The 24,506-nt window shown below is 40.1% G+C and overlaps 1 protein-coding gene across 1 annotated transcript in view; it reads left to right on the top strand.

The window, feature by feature from the left end:
* Positions 1-3,541: 3,541 nt before the first annotated feature.
* Positions 3,542-24,506, top strand: part of LOC136877153 (hemolymph lipopolysaccharide-binding protein) — a 35,136-nt gene continuing 14,171 nt past the window's right edge. The window contains exons 1-3 of the mRNA XM_067150963.2: positions 3,542-3,557; positions 7,989-8,114; positions 14,993-15,128. Of these exons, the coding sequence (XP_067007064.2) occupies positions 3,549-3,557; positions 7,989-8,114; positions 14,993-15,128 (271 nt within the window). The 5' untranslated portion in view covers positions 3,542-3,548. The remainder of the gene's footprint in view (positions 3,558-7,988; positions 8,115-14,992; positions 15,129-24,506) is intronic.

Below are 24,506 nucleotides of genomic sequence, written 5' to 3'. Positions count from 1 at the left end.
GTGAGGATGCGACGTAAAGTCAATTGTGAAAAAAAGAGGAAGAGTGAGGGTGAAACCCGGTGCCGGCACATAGCCTACTGCTGTCGAAAAGCACTAATGGGTCCTCACTCCACATGAGCGCTGCGGAGAGGTTTGGAATTTAATCCAGCATTTTGGCACGCAATCTAACTTGAAGAAAGTTGTAATAATAATCCCATGAAATAAAATCCAATTCAGTCAGGTAATTCATTGTCTCATTCATTCATTCATTCATTCATTCATTCATTCATTCATTTTCATTCATTCATTAATATCTATTGTAAGCTAAGGATAACATAGTTTAGAATAGTGACGTAAGTAAATACCTGCACTGACACGAATTAATAGGTGTAAGATGCAAGTTGTCCTAGACTAAAAAGCAATGTTTAACGTCGAGGAAAAAAAAATCTTAAAGACTACAATTTGGAGATCGGGTGTATATAATTAGGCGTATTTTTAATATTTAAGGTAGAAATAAATAAATGAATATATCGTAATAAAAGCACTCATGTATCAAATCATTTGGATAACAATAAATCATTCAACCTTCTGGATTAAATCGTGAAGCAAATAAGGAGAGAATTACTAAATTACAGGAAGCATATCGAATTACTTGCAACACACATAACAAAGAATCATTATCTCGGAAGACAAAACTAAGACATTATAATACAGCAGTTAAATTTGAAGCGTTGTACGTATCGGAAACCTTAGTCATTATCGGTAAATCACTCATAAAATCATAAAAAAGCAAGAAAGAAAAATTTTACGGATAATTTTCCGCCCAGTCTGCACGAGGGAGAGTGGATGAAAAGGAAATCTCACGAAATTTATTTCCATACTGAAAAAATCCCAGACACTATCAGGAAAAGGAGGTTGAAATTATATGGTCACTTTCTCAGCATGAACAGTGATATACTGCCCAAAAGAATTATAAATCTTTCCCTCACACTGAAAGTCAAGTCCGACCCGTTGGCTGAATGGTCAGCGTACTGGCCTTCGGTTCAGAGGGTCCCGGGTTCGATTCCCGGCCGGGTCGGGGATTTTAACCTTCATTGGTTAATTCCACTGGCCCTGGGGCTGGGTGTTTGTGCTGTCCCCAACATTCCTGCAACTCACGCACCACACATAACACTATCCTCCACCACAATAACACGCAGTTACCTACACATAGCAGATGCCGCCCACCCTCATTGGGGGGTCTGCCTTACAAGGGCTACACTCGGCTAGAAATAGCCACACGAAATTAAAAACTGAAAGTCAAGAACAACTGGCTAATTGAAATAGTATCAGCTGTTCAGGAAATCACCATCAACCAGAAAACTGTGAAGAACCAATCTGCTTTCAGAGCACTGATTAATAATCATTGTTTCGCGGAGCCAAAAACTAGAACTAATATAACCCGGACAGAAGAAAGTAACAAGAATTTCAGTGAGAGGATGAAGAGATTTTGGGAAAAGAATAAAGCAAAATCATCAGCAAAATAAGTTCAAGCGTGCTCCTCAGTTGGGTATAACGATGGAATAATAATAATAATTGTACCGGGTGGTACACCTCCACGTCGCTAATTCAAACTTTGCGCCTGTTGAAACTCCCCTACTGGAGGAAGTCTGAACTTTATCTAATGTGTTAATTTTCAAGTTTCTCAAAAGATGTCACTACTTGGAAATTTTGAAGTTTCTTAACTGGGTCGTTTTCGATGTATTTTTGTTTTACCTGTAGTAAGAAGTGTGAACTTTCTCTTCTAGAGGACACTACTGAAGAACTACAATGGTGCACCCTAGTGCGAAGTGAAAGAACAGTTTTTTGGAGAAATTTTTATTTCAAAAGTTTTTTCCTTGTTAAATTTCTTTCTGTTATTGTTTAAGTTGGCTTTATAATCCTTTCTTTCCCCTTGTTTTGAATTTAGCCAATCCCGAATTTCTTTAATTAATTTATGACCAATCAGGTGTATCTTCTCCAAAGGGGATATGTTGCTTAACCCTAGCCAATAAAGTTTTTGTGGGAGGGTGTTCTCATTCCTGAAACGCCTCGAACTTTCCGCGAGAGTATATAAACTGCTGATTTTCGGGTCTCCGAGCCATTTCAGTAACATCTTTCAGTGTGTAAAGTACGTAGCAGGGGGCGGGAAGCGCCTCTTTCTTCGGGCAGCAGTTCATCCACAAGGTAATGGCCGTTTAATAACTTCTTTTCTTGCTAGCTCAGCAGTTTAACTCTCGGGGCAGGTCCGAAGCCTTTTACCATGTAATCCCTTAAAATATAAAAACGCTTGGTATCTATTCTATCTTTTTAAATTACAAATCGGGATAGAGAGTGCTTAACCCTCTCGAGCTCCCACTCATATTGCATTGAGGTGAACTTATTTTTCACAACCGTTTCTTCCTTAACGTAATGTAAATTGTTTCCTTCTATAAGTCACCTCTTTAGTATAGGATTAGCCCTTGCATTAGCGGCCTAGAGCCAGATTAGGTTTTAAACAAAATGTATTAGGAGTGCAGATCGCCTCCTCTCAAATTGGTATTTTAGAGGCCATGTAATTAACCTTTTCTCACTTAATAGGCCTCAGTAGGTTGGGTATTTTACCCCTGTGTTTATGTCCTTAGAGGACAGCTTGAAGGTGGAATTTGGTGTGGCCTTTGTTAGGCTAGAACTTTGAGAGCGGGTTGCTCTTTCCAAAATAAAAATTGTTTTCTGCGCGCGTCGAGGAGGCTTTACTGTGTAATTGGGAGCAAGTGCTCCTGGGAATGATTGGGGTCTTCTGCCCCTTTGTTGAATTCTGTATATCGCAAAGTTGGGCTAATTGCTCGAGAATTGTGTGTCTGGCTCTCGGAGCCCAAATCCTGTAACTCTGTAATTGTACATTCTCGAATAGTGGCTTTGCTACTCTGTACCTGCCATTCTTGTTATTTCTTGATTTTGCAAAGAAAATATAACCTTGTTAAAATTTAATTTAACTTTAATTTCGTAGCCCGAGACCTGTTCACCCCCACACCTTCTTTCACCTCTGTTGTTCCACAGATACCTCGGAATAATAATAATAATAATAATAATAATAATAGTAATAATAATAATAATATTATTATTATTATTATTATTATGTTACAGTTTCTACGTCCCACTACCTACTTTTACGTCCTTTGGAGACACCCAAGTGTCAAAATTTGCCCCATGGGAGTTCTTGAAGGTGCCGGTAAATCTACCGGAACTGGGCCGACGAATTTGAACACAATAGGTGTCGAACCAGCAAACTTGGACTCCGAAAGCCAACGTCTTAACCGACTGAGCTACTCAGTTCGTCAAGAAATGTTGCGCTAAACTTCCTGAACCGAACACACTGTTAACTGTTACGTAATATCGCACGGTTCAGTGGAGTGCAATCTCATCAGTGTATGACCCACTGACCTGTTTATCTCGTAAGCTTGGTACAGAACTCCCGTTCGTAATTTACAGATTCCCCTCGCTGTCTCTGCAACTATATAGACTAGAATAATATTAGAGACAGCTAAAGTCTTTTCTTGTGGGATATAGACATGTATCTGGTAAGATCTCTCTCATCAATAGATTGAGGTAACAGATATTCTGTAGTGAAACCGTCATAGTACGTGCCTGCTTAATCCACTATCCCTCGTAATACGGTTTTCTTCTCAGGCCTGGCACATTGAAAATTTGCCTTGGATATTACACTTGTTGTGATTCATTCCTGAAATATTCACAATACATTTTCACTAACACTTTCTCGTTATGATTATTATCCTGTAAATTATTCCACTCTTTACTTGATAGATTTGCAAAAATTGGCACCATTACCCGCTCAATTTAAACCTGTGCCTTTGTACAGAAATAAAACCTTCATCGCGGTTGTTCTCCTCTAACAATCATTCCATAGTTTTGGAGAATTTCGCTTCTTGGTTTCATGTTGTCCTTGGTGTATTGAAGTGTCTGTGATATTAAAATGAATGTTAAACGCAAATCACTTTCTTCGTCGAATAAATTAGAAAACTTAAGGATTCAGGTTGAAAACAAAAAAGAAAAGCCTCGTTGATTGATAAGACAACTTATCGTCAACAATAATAACACAGTCAACAATCGTGAATGATCCACTACAACTGTAAGATGCTGCGAAAAAAAAAAAAGAAGGGATTTGGAAGATATTTTGGATGAATGTCCTCTATCAGTCGCGCAATTCATCAATATTTCGAATATATCTCACTGTCTGTCCGGCTCCATGGCTAAATGGTTAGCGTGCTGGCCTTTGGCCCCAGGGGTCTCGGTTTCGATTCCCGGTAGGGTCGGGAATTTTAACCTTAATGGGTTAATTTCGCTGGCACGGGGGCTGGGTGTGTGTGTCATCTTCATCATCATTTCATCCTCATCACGACGCGCAGGTCTCCTACGGGTGTCAAATCGAAAGACCTGCATCTGGCGAGTCGAACTTGTCCTCGGGCACTCCCGGCACTAAAAGCCATACGCCATTTCATTTCATCTCACTGTCTGCGTAATTTTGGCTGTCTTCCGCTCAATACGGGAACTCCTAACGAGGGCTATACCTGATTTTAAATGTGCTTAAAGTGATAATATTAAGTTCTAAGGAACAGCCGTGAATTAGATACATTTTACATCTGAGCTCTCTAATAATTTTTAAATTATAACGGTATGTATCCAAATGGGGAGTGCCTCCTTAATGAGGCACGTAAATTACACCCACTATTTTATAAAATTTTGTTCCTCCGATCCTATAAGCTTCATCGCAATTAAATTCAGTGTGCTGTTCACCTGTAATTGCAACTAAAGATCTTTGATTCAGAGAATCACGAAGGAGGCTACCACTCCCAAAGAGGCACCCACGCTTGAGATTAAGTCAGCCTACAATAGAACTACAGACTAGCACATAATGTTATAGTGAAAGACAGCCGAATGGAGAAAAGTGTATTGTCTTGTTTGAATAGTTTTCATTGCGATTCAAACTTCCCACTTTAGACTTTGCACTAAACCATCATTTGCAAATTTCTTAAAATTGCAGTTTTTGTGTTATTGTTCTTAAGTTAACAGTCAGATCAAAAGGCGAAGCCCAATTGTTAATATATTATTCTATACTCTAATAAGATAAAAACAAATTTTAGAAGTTAACAGTTTTGCCATTTAAAAAATTCAGAATATATTTTATGACAAACTTTCTGTTTAAGTTATGTTAAAGAATGATATGCATGTCACAGACAACACTAGGAATGATAGTCATGAAAAAATTATGTTAAAAGTTGTAAAAGTATTTACGTAATATAAAATGTATGTCTAGGAAACAAGCGATATATATATATATATCTAGAATGAAATTCCTTTAAATATCCACGAACTGTAATCACATAGGAATACATTTTAATTCATTAGTAGATGAATTTTACATATATACATATATATCCGAAAAACATACGTAGATTTGGAGGAGAAAGTTAATTTTAGGTTAATGTAATAAACATGCGAAGGTAGTGGTTTACATTGGAAGGTGTATGCCTCCCTCACCCTTAGAGCAGTAAGTGCAGCAATGCAACTGAAGATCATTGGATCGTTTCTCTGTTGGGAGGGTCGCAGAAAATCAGGAAGGAGACTACTACTCCCGAAGAGGAGCCCATGCTTGAGATTAAGTCAGCCTACAACAGAACTACAGACTAAGACAGCCGAGTGGAGAAACAAAAATTTTCTTTTATTTACTACGGAAATTTTCCCTTTCACTCCATCAAGAGCCATTGTAGCCTGCACGGAGATGACAAGAAGTGTGTCGTCCCCCTCCCTGAAGGGCAGGGACGGGCCACCTAAATAGCAACGCCCTCTCTCTGGCCAGAATATTTTGGCGGGTTGGAGGAGTAGTGATGGCTTTATGAGGTGGGTAAACGGAGATGTAAAGTGAAGGAAGGTGGGGAGAGGGTTTCGACCTCTTGGCTACGTAACTGCAAGGAGATAATATTCGTACGTTCACAATCAGAAGGGATAATTGTTGACAGGGGAACGACGATGATGATGGTAATAATTTGGATAGGAAAGGCCTAGGAGTGGAAACGAAGCGGCCGTTGCCTCAATTAAGGTACAGCCCCAGCATTTGCCAGGTGTAAAAATGGGAAGCCATTTAAAACCATCTTCAGGGCTGCCGACAGTAGGATTCGAACCCACGATCTCCTGATGTTATACGTTAATACCGAACTACTGTTGTTGTTGTTGTTGTTGTTGTTATAAAACGATTCGGATCTGGAGTCTGGAACATCACTCTTTACTTCAACTACACGATGTGATTCAGCCCTCAAAGTATGTTTTGAGCTGTCCGGCAGTGGTTCATGGATTGCTAGGATACCACAGGGTGTCTGACAACTCATCCACAAGGCAAGGACGGATCGTGCAGCTTCATCACAAGCTTAGGAATAATGGCGGAACATTGTAACAGATGTAATATTGCCTACTTGCAACGGTTCGGCTACGTCTACTTAGGAGATGCCTGGCTGCATGCACTCCTTCTTGGTGGTTTCTCTCGGCAATGGGACCGTGAACATGAAGTGACGTGCAGAGTGCCAGCAAGTGCTTTTGGGCTAGTTATGCTCTAACTTGGACTTTGAAATTATCTAGGAAATGTCTAGGAAATCGGAAATTTATTGAACATCTCCCTTGATAAATTATTCCAATTCCTAACTCTTGTTGCTATAAACGAATATTTCCCCAATGTGTCCTTGAATTCCTACTTTATCTTTATATTGTGACCTTTCGTACTTTAAAAGCACCTCTCATACTTATTCGTCTATTAATGTCATTCCAAGCCATCTCTCAACTGACAGCTCACAACATGAAACTTTGTCGATCAGCTGGTCTTACTTTTCATAGGTCTTCCCAGCCCAAACTTTGCAAAATTTTCGTAACGGTATTGTTTTCCCAGAAATCACCCAGGACAAATCGAGCTGCAATTCTTTAGATTTTTCCAGTTCTTGAATCAAGTAACCCTGGTGACGGTCCCATAAACTGGAGCCGTCGCGGAGATCTGTACCCCAATGAAGATCTTTTCTTATATTAACACATAGGTACTTACAGTCATCCCCATTAGCAACTTTCACCCCATCAACTCAGTTTTTAGAACTGAAAATAAAACGGACTTTTAACCCCGTTTATCATCCCACAATTGCGTGCTCCCAATCCCACAACACTGTCGAGGCCTTTTTGCAGTTGCTCACAATCTTGTAAATTACTTACCCCTCTATATACTGTACAGTATAACATCATTAGCAAAAAGCCTTATCTCTGATTCCACTTCTTTACTCATGCCATTTATATATATATATATATATGAGGAAATATATAGGTCCAATAATACTGCCTTGAGGAATTCTCCTCTTAATGTTTACATGGTAAGACAATGCTTCACCAACTCTAATTCTCTGAGTTCTGTTTTCTAGAGATATAGCCACCCATTCAGTCACTCCATTTTTTCTAGTGCAGTTGCACTCATATCCCTGTCGAATGCCTGTGATACACTTGTTTCAGTCCACTCCTGCTCAGCAAGAAAATGACCGCGTATGTGTTGACGGGAATGTTCAAGCTTTTTCAGAAGCACAACAAATACGCCTTCTTCCATGCCCAGATGTTCCCCAGAAATGTCCCATGATAAACATGTATGGAACATTGTCATCGGGCAGGTGACAGTGAAAGTCTTCCACCAGCCAGTGTCATTCGGCAGTAAACACTCATACAAGCAGCCTGCTAGTTTTTCTCCCAGGACTTGGAAAGCCACGTTGATTCACTGCCACGACATACAGCTTCTTTCACATCAGGTCGTAGAGGTAACATAAATACTGGTTTTCTTGTGTACTATTCGGAGATGTTGATCATTGATGCGCATCAATGGTACTATCATGCTCAATACATTTAATTATTTTTCCCATGCTTTTCCCAAAAGCCTTCATAAACATGAGTGTAACATGGCTGTATTTTTATTTCAGGTTGTACTAGTTCTGCTGTCATTGCTGAAAGCAGGACAAGGATCTTGCTTGCCACCAAACAATACCACGGGGTTTAGTCTCGGGGTATCAAGCAGTCGTAACTCTTCAGGGTTTTGGATTACCAAGGTACTGTTATACGATTAGCCCAATATCAATGTATTCGTTTCTCTCTGCCTGTAATTCTCTTGGTAGAACTATCATAGCAATATGCCTTGCATGAATTTCTGCAGGAAGATAAATACTGATGCAAAGCTGAGTACTGTTAGAAGCTACTGAATACATCCAATACGAAAAATTAGGGATTCATAATATCCATCAGTATACACAGATCAGCAATTGAATTAGAGATAGCTGCCCTATTGGTAAAATGGTGCTGTGGTCATCCCGGTAAATGTAACAGTACAGCGTAGCAAGTGACTGCGATTCGTCGGATATCTTACTGTCCGTTTGAGTAAAACTGACTATAGGATGGGCCATTCAATCTCCGTAACAGTGCAGGCATTGGTCTTTCCAAGGGCCACGTTGTGAAGAGTGCTCCGTGAGTACGTGTATTCCTGGGCATACCTCCACCACCAGGGTCAACTGCCGTGGAGTACAAGGTGTTGATGACACAGGGCACAGTCGGCTAGCTCGGATGGTAACAGGTGATAGACGGGCCTAGAATGCGGAATATCAGTAGCAAATTCAGTTCTCGATAACAACAAAATGCCAGTATCCACTATTCAGGAGATAGTGGGTTCGAACCCCACTATCGGCAGGCCTGAAGATGGTTTACCATGGTTTCCCATTTTTGCGCGAGGCAAATGCTGGGGCTGTACCATATTAAGACCACGGCCACTTCCTTCCCACTACTAGCTCTTTCCTGTACTCTCGTAGCTATAAAACCTATCTGTTTCGGTGCGACGTAGAAAACAATGAAATGTAAGCGGCTATCTCCCCGCAGTGAAGTAAATGAGCCGCCATACCACACGGGTACTTCTGCACAATTACTGACAAGGGCAAGGAAACGCCGCCTTTGAACTTTCGAAGTAAGAAAAAATAGTCACCTCCTAATAGATGAGAAAAGGTACCAGTTGTTACACGACGATGGTAGGGTATGAGTGCGTGCCGGTGGCGATAAGGTAGGGGGGCCAAATTCCGTCCCCACTGCGAATTTCGTCCCCCTTCGGATTTCCAGTTTGCACGCTTGGTACCTAACGTTTAGTCGCGCGCACTCGCCTAGCAGCTTCCCATTGTCTTGTTGTGAGAGTTTGTTGTGTGCACCACTTTTAGTTTCCGTGTACAAGGAGGATTAATTTTTCATACTGAGCTGAGTTAGTGCAGCATTCAAATTAAGAGCCTGTTATTCCTAGAGTGATCACTGATAGGAGTATGAATTATTCGAGTGCATTTCAGTCATGTAATGGCGTGAGTTCTAATAAATCAGGTAATGTTCGTAATTACGTCCCCTTCATGTTATTTGTTATTTATGAAGTGTATTATTATATTCATATTTGAAAACGCAAGCAATGGGATAGGGAGGCCTTAAAAAGACTCTCAAAGCAGCGAAGGACAAAATAATGGGTTAAAACGTGCAAGTGAAGCGTTTAACACCCCACGAGCAACGTTGAAAGACAATGCTGAAAAGTATACCAAGAACATTTTTCATAAATGGCCTTAAAGTAATTCATCACAAGGAAAGAGTTTAGTAAGGTTAGAGAGGAAATATATATTAAAATTGTACTTTTTATGAATTTGGTGGGGGACAAAATTAAGAACACATTTTTGGTAGTTTAGGTTATGTAATATTTATGTGAAATATTGACTAACGTTATAACAGTTTCATTGTAACTTGCCCGTAATTGGAGCATATATTCAACTGCAATATATACACTAAGTTCTAGCCTTGTCCGTATTATTCCTTAATTTCTACAAGTCCAAATGTTAAGGGGACGAAATACTGGCCCCCTACCTTATCCTCACTTCGTACTCCCACAAGAATAGCGGCACAACTAAAAAATTGTAATTTTTCAGTTCTGACATGAATCCCACTTAAAAATAATCATTCTATTGTTATTGAATACTGTCATATGTATAACTCATTTCTTTCTTGCGAAAAATCACCAATGCCCTTATACCATTTCAGCATTGTCAGTCAAGATTGTAGACACTTCTTACTTGCCATTTGACTGAAACTCTGTGAAAGTGTGATGTAATATGTGCCGAGTTTTATCAAGTAAAAACAATCTGATAAAATATTATCCTTGATTTGATTTGGTCTGTGAAAGTTATATATTTGTTTTATTGAAAGCATTCAGTTTTGAGTCGTTTGACTCGTTGGCTGAATGGCCAGCATGCTGCCCTTCGATTCACAGGGGCCGGGGTTCGATTCCCGATTGGCCGCAAATTTTAATCGCTTTTGATTACTTCTTCTGGTCCGGGGACTGGGTGTTTGTGTCTGTCGCAACATACTCTTCTTCACATTCAGACATCACACCACGCTATCAACCACCGCAGAAGCACGCAATAGTGATTACATCCCTCCATATAGGGTTGGCGTCAGGAAGGGCATCTGACCGTAAAACAGCGTCAAATCCACATGTGGGACGAAGTTCACATTTACGACACCGAAAGTGTGGGGAAAGCGGTAGATGCAGAATATACATTTTTGAGTTATGTCACAATTCTTAAGGATTTTTTTTTTCGGGAGTGTCCGAGGAGACGTTTGGCTCGCCTGGTGCAGGTATTTCTATGTGACTCCCATGGGCAGGCTGCACTTATGGATCTACGTAGATGATGATGAAAGCTTTACATCCCCATCCGACGGACGAATCACCATCAACAGCGTCATACGCCTCACTCAATATGAGTAATGCGGAGGGGTTTGGAATTTAATCTAGGCTTGTGGCACGCAATCTAGTGATTAGAAATTGTATACCACCACCTCCCCTACCCTGCCGGCGAACATTCTCATGGTGAATTATGTTTTCAACCAACAAGACTCAAACCTTAGACTTTACGCTTAAACAATCATGGCCACCAGGCGGACTGTTCACGTGGGATGAAAAATGTGTCCCCTCGTACAGTGGCCACAGAAAGTATTCGTAGACCAATATTTTAACGTATACCTTGTATATTAAGCACTGTGAGATAATACAAACACATCCAGTGAGACATATGTATAAAGATAAGACAACATCTTGCTGTACAATTGCTATGAGATTTACAGCGTTCAACATCATAAACAAATAAACTCGTCTTTTAGCACAAAAAAGTATTCGTACACTATTAGATAATCAAAAACTTGCAGAAATCTTTGTTCAAACACAGTCTTAATATTTGTATGGATGCCTTTAGCTTTGATGACTTGTTTCAGACGTCTTGGCATTGAGCTAACTGAACGTTTGGTATAGTCTTCATATATGTTGGACCATGCATCTGAGAGTATCTCTTCAAGATGTTCTTTACTAGTAGGATGGTGTTTATGCACTTCTTTGCCCAGATGATCCCACAGGCTCTCTATGGTAATGAGATCTGGACTCTGCGGTGGAGTGAGAAGTCTTCTTGGGCCATTGTACAATAAACATTCACGGGTTATCATGGCACATTTCTTAGGATCATTGTCCTGTTGGAAGTGGAAGATTCCTTCCAGAAGAAGTTTGTGTGCACTGCTGCTTAAATTATGGCGCAACACATCCGTATACTTCCTAGCATCAATAACACCATCGATAAATGCCACGTTTCCCATTCCATTCGCAGCCACGCAGCCCCAAACCATCACACTCGCTCCTCCGCGTTTACCGTGGGTATTACGTGTTGAGGTTCAAGTTCCGTGTTTGGCTTCCGCCATACCTTGCTGCTTCTACCACTTCCAAACTGTGTAAACTTAGCTTCATCAGAAAAAAACAGTGTTCCAAAATCCATTGTGTTTTCACAATACTCTTTCGCGAACTGCAGGTGCTTCTGATTATTTCTTCCACTTATAAGTGGCTTCTTTTGTGGACATCTACTGCGCAGGTTCGTACTGTGCAATACATTCCTTATAGTTTCCACATTCACCGTTTTGTTGGACCTTGAAGGGAGTTCTATAGCAATGGATGCAGCACTCCGGAGTGGTTCCTTCCGTGCCGAATGCACAATAATGTGTCGCTCCCGTACTGTCAGCACTTTTGGACGACCAGATCTGGGTTTGTTTTCTGTATGTCCGCTGTGCTCGTATTTATTAACTATTGAACTCACCGTTGTAAAGCTAATGCCGAGTGGTATTCCAGCTTGACGATAACTTTCACCTTGTTTATACAGTAACACTATATTCTCTCGTTGACTCACTGAAAGTTCCGTCTTCTTTCGCCCCATACTAAATAACCTTGCGGCAACGACAGCACAGTGATGACTGAAGGGATAACAACAACCCCTTCTGCAGGCACAGCGGCGTAAACCTGTGCGACAACTGGTTTAACCAATCACAAAGACAACACATCCGAACTGTACGAATACTTTCTTGGCGGTACGATCTACAGTCTGTATACAGTATCGTGCCGATCATGTTATATTTTTAAACGATCTGTATGTTCAGCGTGTATATCTGATGTCTATCGTTATGTCTTTTATAAATCTAACTTCAGCTCGTATGCGATAATGATGTTCTCTCACATTCCATAGGTGTACGAATACTTTCTGTGGTCAATGTATGTCTGCCAACGTCCCTGCAATCTGCTCATGTCCACCCATTTGCTCGCCTCCTGCACCCAGTCGCAAGACAATGCACCGACCCATCTTGTCTACTCACGAAGGTCACCTGACCTCAATCCTAGTGAAAGCCACTGAGGTACTATCAATAAGGATCCGCGTGCTGCATGTGAGGGTGTAATACGGGTATGGATAAGTATGATTCCCCAACACCTTCGACGCCTTATTCAGTCCATGCTACGCCACGTAACTGCGTTCACCACTGTGAAAGGTGGTACTACACATTACTAGTCTGGTATCTGTTTTTAAATTGCTATCAGTGTATAGGTACAAAGAAATCTCCGGTAGAAATATGAATTGACGAACTAGAGTTATGTACATGAATGCTAAAGAATGGTACTTGTAAATAACAAACACACTGCTTTAAATTTAAACAGAGGATAAGGTAGCAACGAGAAATTTATGTACACTACTACATTGACAATACAGAAAGAGAAACAACGTTTCCGAGAATGGCGTAGTAGCCAAATTCTTGTCCTTCTTCTTCTTCATGGGGCCTCTAAATATTAGTTCCTAATTAGCGTCGACCTCTAAGATATTTTGCTACCATGCTTTTCCTTCATTCCCACCTAGATATAGCTGCCACCTTCACAAAGCTGCAGGTTGTTCTTATTGGGTCTTCTTGGATTTTTTCTCTCTCTCTTCACCTGGTAGTCCTAGAGTGGAAAGTCTGATTCTACCCAGCACCTCACATTCGAAAAGTATGTGTTCAGCTGATTCCTCTGCTTTATTACATTTCCTACATATGTTGTCTCTTATTACTCCAATTCTATGTAGGTGTTTTTTCAGATGGCATTGTCTTGTCAACAGTCCTACTACCCATCTTATATTTTCTCTACTGAGTTTCAACAGTTCTTTAGTATGCTTCTTGTTTGGTCCTTTTATCAGTTCCTTTGCAAGACTGCATCCTAGTAGCCAAATTACATCGCCTAAGATTTATTAGCAAGGGGACTGAGGATCCAACTCCAATCAATATATGACTGTCTCAACCCGTTGGTTCGGATTCCACGTAAAATCAGAGGTGCGTAGGTACGGAAAGGATATGAACAATCAAGAAGTGAGTGCAATTCAAAATGCATGATTTTCCAGAAGAGTTTAAAGCAGTTTACATCATTGCCTCTCAAAAATACACTTGCTGTCCATCTCACAATTTTCTGCAGGTTATTTTTGCAGATCCTATCCCACATCCCTAAAGAATCTGTCTGTGACAAACTGACGTAAAAAGAATTATAATATTAGCACTGGCTACCTAATCGGAGCAGTTCTTTCATTGTTGTCCTATTCCTATGATTGTATATTCGAATTAAGCTGCCATCGGTGGTTTCTCTTCATGATCAAACAACGACAGCGTTGAGAGAGTTGAAAAGCTTCCCTTACAGTGAACTCTACAGTGACCGAAGATTTAAGTTGTTGTTCTTCTTCCTCTTCTTCCACCGCTCTTCCCACGTATGTGGGATCGTGGGTGCGAAGTGTGTCGCACAGGTGGGTTTGGTTGTGTTTTACGGTCGAATGCCCTTCCTGACGACTACCCTGTATTGCTTGTTTCTGAGGTGGTTGGTAGTGTAGTATGTTCTCTGAATAAGAAGAGGAAGGTGTTGGAACAAATACAAAACACAGTCCCCAGGTCAGAAGAATAAATCAGATGCGGTTAAAATTCCCGACCGGGCCGGGAATCGAACCCGGTTTCAACGCTGACCATTCAACTAATGAGACAAGATTTAAATTATTTATGCTGAATAGTAATAATAATAATAATAATAACAATAATAATAATAATAACATTGATTATTTTTGCTCCCCTGTGGATCAGTGGTTGAATGTTGGCGTCTGGATACCAAAATCGCTGTTTCACACCTGGCAGGGGTAATTGGATTTTGAGGGAGTGGAGAAATTTACCTTCAAAAATTTACGTCGTTCGATTTAAGCATGTAGAAGATTTATGGTGATACATTTGGTACTTAACTGACAAAATTAATTAAATTCAGCTACACGTCGGAAACAGACATCCAGTTGACTCTACCATCGCATGAATAATTAGGAATGCCTAAACTGATGTGCAAGGAGCCTAAATGTCGTCAAATTAAAATGCCTGAATACGTTATCAGAGTCCATATAATAATAATAATAATAATAATAATAATAATAATTATTATTATTATTATTAGTAGTAGTAGTAGTAGTAGTAGTAGTAGTAGTAGTATTCCTTACTAGATATGTTAATGCATGTTACTTATTTGCAGAATATTTTCTAGTGTGATTACTGTTACGTGTTGTAGATGGAAGTTATTAATGAGAAGAAGCTGGGTGTATTGTCCAACAAACGTAGAGTGGCAGACCTGGAGTTTAATTTGGCGCAAGATGTAACGCTCTGTTCTGATTCTGAGAGGATTAAAATATCTGCACAAGTTATTAGTAAGTATGGTACATATTTTTTCTAAACTTAAGCAATCAGTCACTATATGTCATAAAATGCACTTTACATTTATTTGATGGAATCTGTTATTTTACGTATTAAAATTGATATATATATAGTGCCGGGAGTGTCGGAGGACAAGTTCGGCTCACCAGGTGCAAGTCGTTTGATTTGACTCCCGTAGGTGACCTGCGCGTCGTGATGTGGATGAAATTATGATGAAGACGACAAATACACCCTGCCCCCTTGCCAGCGAAATTAACCAATGATGGTTAAAATTCCAGATCCTGCCGGGAATCGAAACCGGGACCCCTGTGACCAAAGGCCAGCACGCTAACCATTTAGACATGGAGCCGGACCTCAACCAGAATTGTAGACTCATAAGTCTAAAATCTCTTTCAGTCGATTTGAGAATTAAATACATGGGTTCTACAGTCCAATAAATGGCTATTTGGAGCATTAATGCCTATTTTGAGGAAAGTTGCATGTTAAGTGCCCAAAACGACAAGTTTTAAATCGTATTTTCCACCCATCTCTACTTTGTTAATTTTCTTTAACAGATAGCCTCTGTAAGCAGGCATTCATTACCGGTAGCTATTAACGACAGGCACTTAAGTGATATTTAAGGACAACAGCGCCCTTCCTGTCGTCGCATTCTGGTTTGAGCGAGCTGACCTTTAGTCTGCGCCCTGCACTGGCCAACCCCAAGATTTTCAGCGGTCTCACGTACATTCCTTCCAAGTGCGAACAGCTACCTTCCAAATTAAAGCAGCTGTGCGAGGGAAAGTTTCCTCTTGTGGAGGCTGTAGGGATTGTTCGTAAGGTGGAGGCGACTACTGTTAACATAAATGGAGAGATGGGAGACGAGATTAGTGCCAAATTTCGCAGTGTAATGCAGGAGAATCTCGGCTGCAAGGCTGCCTTGACCATTGCATCTGTTATCGAAGGGAAAGACGTAGCGCCACCGCCAATTTCCATTCCAGCAGAGATAGCTCATCTTACATACTGTCCTCTGACCTCATGTGAAGTGGAAAGTCATTTTCTCAATTTCAAAATATATTAACCGACAACAGACTAAATTATACTGTTTAAAATTTGGAAACATATCTGCTGTCCTGAGTACCAGCTGTATGCATACGTTTTAGTCGGTGTTTGTGGTAAAGAAAACACGTATTTTCAAGGGAAATTCATTTTTTGATAATTCAAGATATTGGCCGTCGGCTTCTACACACTTCGCCGATCTTTCAGGTAAGTTATGAATTCCACGCCAGATAAAAACGTCTTTTGCGGCAAGCCATTCGTCGAGCCATCTTCCAACTTCCTAGAAATTGCTGACGTGCTGCTCTGCGAGCGTGTGCCCCATTGGTGCGAAGAGGTGATAGATGGAGCCAGGTCGGGGCAGTACGGCGGGTGCGAAAGGATGTCCCATCGAAGCGATTTCAAGGTGTCTTTCACTGGTTTTGCTGTGGGAGACGGCTCATTGTCGTGCAACTAAATCATTTTGCCATGTCTTCTGGTCCATTCCGGTCGTCTTTCGATCAATGCGTGATTTAAATTAATCATTTGTTTGCGATAGCGTTGTGCATTAACGGTTTCGCCGGGCTTCAAGAGTTAATAATACACATTGTCCAGCTCCATGGCTAAATGGTTAGCGTACTGGCCTTTGGTCACTGGGGTCCCAGGTTCGATTCCCGTCAGGGTCGGGAATTTTAACCATTATTGGTTAATTCCGCTGATATGGGGTCTGGGTGTATGTGTCGTCTTCATCGTCATTTTATCCTCATCACGAAGCGCAGGTCGCCTACGGGGGTCAACTCAAAAGACCTGCAACCGGCGAGCCGAACTTGTCCATGGACTTTCCCGGCACTAAAAGCCATACGCCATTTCATTTCAATATAAAATACCGCTCTGGTCCCACCAGACACAAAGCATGGTCTTCTTGGCGAAGCGATTTGGCCTTGGTGTTGAATGTCCGGCTTCGCCAGGTGACAGCCACTATTTCCTCCGCTGCGTGCTTTCAAAATAAATTCCTTTTTCGTCAGCCGTCACAATTCGGTACAGAATTGATTTTATTTCGTGGCGTTGAAGCAGCATTTCACAACTGACCTTGCGATTTTCCATTTGCCGTTCATACAAATCGCGTGGGACCCATTTATGGAGTTTACTGACCTTCCCCATTACTCGTAAACGTCTCCTGTTGAGTTTGAGTTGAGTCATCATCCAGTTACGCCTGAAATTGCGGGTCTTCGCACTTTTGTGGTCTACCAGAGCGCGAACTGTGAAATCACCTTGTTTAAATCGTCGAAACCATGTCTCACATATTCTAATGGATGGGACGTGTTCACCATATGTTTCTACTGTGAAAGTTCCTGACTCGTTAACTTACTTGAAAACACACTAATCTGAATTTTAATTGAAAAATCTGAAATATCTGTATTTAAAATGGAAATTATGAAAATTAATATTCATTATTATAAAATACACAATCGTCGAACCTTGTACTCACACTTACTTCTTACCTGCTTACTTATACATACGTTACTTGATGGGTGCCAGTTACCACTCAGTGCAGCAATAATAGAATGAGAATCTTGACTATCTCTAGGGTGTGGGGTAATAAGCTTACTTTTGACAACATACCATATAAGTTCTGGGAAAAGGGGATTGGCGTTCGGTTTCCCCATTAAATTTGAGGTTAAGAAATTTTACTGTATAAATGAAACGAAATATTAATTTGATAGAACAAAATATATTCTTGAAATTGTATATAAAAATAGTAACTCTTGTTGCGATAAAACAGATGAAAATATGAAATTATGACACTGCAACTGAAATAAACTAGGCATCAATTTGAATTCTTCTTGACCTGACATTTAACAATTTATACAAAATATATCCCTCACTGGTTCACTTGACTGTACCTTCAACACTTTGAGTGTAATTACGACGTATTCCTTAGATCTGGTGTTTACTGTAGATGTGTCACGTCTAATTTGGTGATGTATCCATGTGACTGCTTCTTCTCCATATCATATGAATTCTTTGTAAGTCTGCATGGTATGATATCATTGCAAGTGTATCCTTCTATGACTCCATCACTGTTCACCATCCACTTCTTCTCTCTTCACCTTCCGTTTAACTAATGACACCCGTTGACTGACTGAGGCCACTCCATCTAATTCACTTAATGGCCAACTGTGGCCTCTCCTTCCAGTAGAATAATGACTGACGCTACAAGATACAGCCACCTTTTATAGACGTTAGGTTGACGCACCTACGTAATCTTCAGAAATAACTATTATCTACTCCCACCTCGCGACAGATATTACATACAATGGTGAAATAGCCCGGGGCTCCCTAGGAAACTCAAAGAAACTGAGCTCATCGCTAAATGCTCACGATGACGTAGCCATGACTTAGCGATGACTCTGCATTTACTCCAGCAGTATTGCACAATGTAGCAATGTCACATCCACATCTGACATACAGCAACTCTTTACTGTACATGTATTTAGTGTTAATCTACACACACGTATATATGCATACAATTAACTACAATCACGCAAGCGACAAGCATTGCAGAATAGAATTGAACAAGAATGATAATACAATAATAGTAATCTCACAGAAAAAATAATGATAGTATGGACATAATAATAATTATACAATAATAATAATAACAATAAAAATACAGATATCACCTTGTAACGGGATTTGAACCGTTACACTACCAGCAAAGGATGACTTCCCTCAGCATTTCTCGTTTTATTAAATAAAAAAAGCAATGCGTACCGCATGTGTTCTTTTTCAAGCACAAACGTCGACGTGGTCACTGAACAATACAACACAGGCGCTAGTGTTTAGCGGACTCAACTTATGTGTGTTGGTAGGTTAATGTCAGACGAACAAACTGACATATGTTTCAAATTCATACGCTGCGTACTGTTCGCTGGCGCCATCTCTTACTGAAACCGGGAAGGACCTACGCATACACCTAGTAACATGTGCTGACTGAGATCCATTTGAAGTGTGCTGTTGACATCATTATTGTCTGGTAAAGATATGTTTTTAAATGCTATTTGTTGGTGGTGTCGACCTATAGAGATATTTTGTCCCCTACTTGCACCATATGATATGAACCTGCGTATAATTGGAATTGCGGAAGTGTAGAGTGTGGAATGTGAGGAAAGGAACATTAAGGACGACATAAACACCCAGTCCCCTGGTCAGGGATATTAATCATTTACAATTAAAAATCCCTGGCCCAGCCGGGAATCCAACCCGGGGCCGCCGGGTGACAGGCGGACGCGTTGCCCCCTACACCGCGGGGCCGGACTAAAGAAAACTTTCTTCTTACTTTAATGTTTTTCCTGATTTCGGTGACAACTTGTTCCTTGGCGTAAAACCTTTACCTCAGACCAAAGTGGCATGATTCACAATGCTGTGTGATTTTAAATGCAAAGGAGATGGTGTATTCTGGTTGGTTTTTAATCCCTATTTTTGCCATTTTAGAGCGTATTTTGCGAACTTTAACTGCATATTTGCCTGTCTATTTTGTGTACTTTTAGTGCCAATAAATCCTCGCTTTAGGAGCCTCCGTGGCTCAGACGGCAGCGCGTCGGCCTCCCACCGCTGGATACCGTGGTTCAAATTCCGGTCAATCCATGTGAGATTTGTGCTGGACAAAGCGGAGACGGGACAGGTTTTTCTCCGGGTACTCCGGTTTTCCCTGTCGTCTTTCATTCCAGCAACAGCCTCCATTCTCATTTCATAGCATCTATCACTCATTAATATAAATCACTTTGGGAGTGGCGACCCCATCCTACTATCAGCCTATATCTGATTCATTCATTACATCCCTGACCCGGTCAAGGACTGGAAAACAGGTTGTAGGTTTTCATTTTCAAATCCTCGCTTTAGTAATTACTCAATACCACCCCTACGTTTCCATCTTCGATATTGTCACAGACATAAATTGGAATGGGACATTGTGGGAGCTAACTTTCAATCTTGAAGCAAATAATCACCAACGCTGTTATCACCCTGGATGGAAACACTATGGGACAATGTCATTTAAAGTTTCTAAGATACTTCCTAACAGACGAATATACCCGGATACATAAATCCAAACTATAAGCAGATTTGTAAAACGTGTGTTTTTAAAATTAAAATATGTTTGAAGCAATCAGGACCGCCGATTTAAAACTCTTTCACGTTGCTTTACGGCGTAGAAGAATGGACGCTGAAGGTTGCGTCAGTAATCATACTTCCAGACTTTATGCGTACAGGTAGATGTATCGCAGAATGTAGTTTAGGATTCCCAAAGAATTTAGTCAAATTAACACCCAGAATTTCTACAAGGGTTCATTTACATGGCGAAATGAATCACGATGGTACGGTACGGAGGAACGCAAAATTCTACAGAAAATATCCCTTGTAATGGCACACATTAAGACAAGTTACGACCATCATGCGCACACACACACACACACACACACACACACACACACGCATGAATTCAGACACCACAACGAAGGTTTGTTCAAATTAATAAATCTTTCGTGCCAGGGCAAAAGAGAATAAGTCAAAAGTAGCTGTATTTGAAGACATAACTTTGAAGTTTAAAATAACAGAAACAGTATAGTTTTAGACTGTTTGAAATCAATTAATTATTTCAAAACTATTTTCATATTTTAACAATCGTTTTTCTGCTAAACGTTGAATATTAAATCAGTGAGTTTTACTATTATGGCCCTATTAGCACGAATTATTTCATTAATAATATTGCGTCCTACCAACCACTTTTACGGTTTTCGGAGACACCAAGGTGGCGGAATGTACTGCAGCAGGAGATCTTTCACGTGCCAGTAAATCTATCGACACGAGGTTGACGTATTTGAGCACCTTCAAATACCACCGCTCTGAGCCAGGATCGAACCTGACTACTTGAGGCCAGAAGGCCACAGCGCCTGAACCGTCTGAGCCACTCAGACCGGCGCTAATCTTATTATTATTATTAGAACATATGACAAATACACAGCAGTTGGAAAATATCTCGGTGCCAATGATCATTTCCAGTAGTGTGATAAAAAAGTTAAAACATATTTACCCAACAACGATAACAACAACAACAACAACAACAACAACAACAACAGAGTACAACAAGCAATTCCATGGAAAGGAAATATTACAGGAAATACTACTAGTTTAGCATTCTAACTCCAGGATGAAGGCATGTAACTCCATCCACTAGTGCTGACAATCAATCAATCAATCAATCAATCAATCAATCAATCAATCAATCAATCAATCAATCAATCAATCAATCAATCAATCAATCAATCAATCAATCAATCAATCAATCAATCAATCAATCAATCAATCAATCAATCAATCAATCAATCAATCAATCAATCAATCAATCAATCAATCAATCAATCAATCAATCAATCAATCAATCAATCAATCAATCAATCAATCAATCAATCAATCAATCAATCAATCAATCAATCAATCAATCAATCAATCAATCAATCAAATCAATACTTATCTGCATTTAGGGCACTCGTCCAGGTGGCAGATTCCCTATTTGTTGTTTCCTACCCTTTTCTTAAATGATTTCAGAGAAATTGGAAATTTATTGAACATTTCCATTTGTAAGGTATTCCAATCCCTAACTCCCCTTCTTATAAACGAATATTTGCCCAAATTGGTACTCTTGAATTCCAACTTTATCTTCATATTGTGAACTTTTCATCTTTTTTACTATTCAAGACGCCAATCAAACTTATTCCCTTACTAATGTCATTCCAAGCCATCTCTCCGCTGGCAGCTTGGAACATACCACTTAGTCGAGCAGCTCGTCTTCCTTCTCCCAATTCTTCCCAGCCCAAATTTTGAAACATTTTTGTAAGGCTACTCTTTTGTCGGAAATTACCCAGAACAAATCGAGCTGCTTTTCTTTGAATCTTTTCCAGTTCATGAATCAAGTAATCCTGGTGAGGGTCTCATACACTAGTAGGGGTCTTACCAGAGACTTTACATCCTTACTAAAACCCCTAAACACCCTCATAACCATGTGCAGAGATCTGTACCCTTTATTCACAATCCCATTTATGTGATTACCCCAAATAAGATCTTTCCTTATATTAACACGTAGATACTTACAATGATCCCCAAAAGGAACTTTCACCCTATCAACGCAGTAATTAAAACAAAGAGGACTTTTCCTATTTGTAAAACTCACAGCCTGACTTTTAACCCCATTTGTCATCATACCATTGCCTGCTGTCCATCTAACAATATTATCAAAGTCATTTTGCAGTTGCTCACAATCTTGTATCTTACTTATTACTTTACACAGAATAACACTATCCGCAAAAAGCCTTATCTCTGATTCCACTTCTTAACTCATATGTAATGAAATGGCGGATGGCTTTTAGTGCCGGGAGATCCCAGGACGGATTCGGCCCGTCAGGTGCAGGGGTTTTGATTTGACTCCCGTAGGCAACCTGCGGGCCGTGATGAGGATGAAATGATGATGAAGACAACACATACACTCAACAAGGATATTAACCAATGTTGGTTAAAATTCCCGACCCTGCCGGGAATCGAACCCGGGACCCCTGTGATAAAAGGCCAGCACGCTAACCATTTAGCCATGGAGCCGGACTTTACTCATATCATTTATATATACAAGAAAACATAGAGGTCCAACAATACTGCCTTGAGGAATTCCCCCCTTAATTATTACAGGGTCGGATAAAGCTTCACCTACTCTTATTCTCTGAGATCTATTTTCTAGAAATATAGCAACCCATTCAGTCACTCTTTTGTCTAGTACAAATGCACTCATTTTTGCCAGTAGTCTCCCATGATCCACCCTATCAAATGCTTTAGACAGGTCAATCGCTATACAGTCCCTTTGACCACCTGAATCCAAGATATCTGCTATACCTTACTGGATTCCTACAAGTTGAGCTTCAGTGGAATAACCTTTCCTTAAACCAAACTGCCTTTTATCGAACCAGGTATTAATTTCACAAACATGTCTAATATAATCAGAAAGATTGCCTTCCCGAAGCTTACATGCAACACATGTCAAACTTACAGGCCTGTACTTTTCAGTTTTATGTCTATCAGCCGTTCCTTTATACACAGGGGCGACTATAGCAACTCTCCATTCATTTGGTATAGGTCCTTCATGCAAACATTAATCAAGTAAGTACGTAAGTAAGTACTTCTGATGTGGTACTATACCCCAACCCATTGTCTTTAGTATATCCCCAGAAATCTTATCAATTCCAGCCGATTTTCTAGTTTTCAAGTTTGTATATTATTGTAAATGTTATTGTTATCATATGTAAATTTTAATACTTCTTTAGCATTAGTCAGCTCCTCTATATGGACATTATTCTTGTAACAAACAATCTTTACATACTCCTAACTGAATACTTCTGCCTTTTGAAGATCCTCACACACACACACTCCCCTTGTTCATTACTGATTACTGGAATGTCCTTCTTGGAATCTGTTTCTGCCTTAAAGTACCTATACATATCCTTACATTTTTCACTAAAATTTGTATGAGTTGTATGAATTTTCCATGCTTACCACCATGTTATCCTTAGCTGACTTCATTGCCAGATTCAATTTCCTAGTAATTTCCTTCAATTTCTCCTTACTTCCACAGTCATTTCTAACACTATTTTTTTAAATCTGCACCTCCTTCTTAGTCTCTTTACTTCTCTATTATTATAAGGCGGGTCTTTACCATTCCTCACCACCTTTATAGGAACCGGTACAAACCTATTTTCACATTCATCAACAACTGCTTTAAACCCATCCCAGTGTCCGTTTGCATTTTAATTTGCCGCTGTCCACCGATCATAGTTACTTTTTTTAAACTCCTTCATGCGTGCTTTATCAGCCATATTGTACTGCATAACAGTCCTACTTGTAAGGCCTTCCGTTCTATCACATTTATTTTTAACTATGACAGAAACAGCTTCATGATCGCTAATACCATCTATTACTTCGGTTTCTCTAGAGAGCTCATCTGGTTTTACCAGCACCACGTCCAGGATATTTTCCCCTCTAGTTGGTTCCATCAATTTCTGAATCAGCTGTCTTTCCTATATTACCTTCCCAATTGACATTTGGTATGAATTCAGATCACCCGCTACGATCATATTCCTTTCCACGTCATTTACCGCATATCTGATTATCTTATTAAATTATTCTACCCTTTCCTGGTCTGTACACTCCAAAGACATCAGGTTGCCTATATCTTCAGAAGTGGCCTTTACACCTAGAATTTCATGTTTGTCATCTTTAACTTACAAATTCTTCTTTCAGCACGATGAATACTCCCCTCC

The sequence above is a fragment of the Anabrus simplex genome, chromosome 7 (genome assembly GCF_040414725.1).
Source record: "Anabrus simplex isolate iqAnaSimp1 chromosome 7, ASM4041472v1, whole genome shotgun sequence".
Lineage (NCBI taxonomy): Eukaryota > Metazoa > Arthropoda > Insecta > Orthoptera > Tettigoniidae > Anabrus > Anabrus simplex.
The sequence above is the reverse complement of the archived record's forward strand: the minus strand, read 5'-3'. Positions and strand labels throughout refer to the sequence as shown.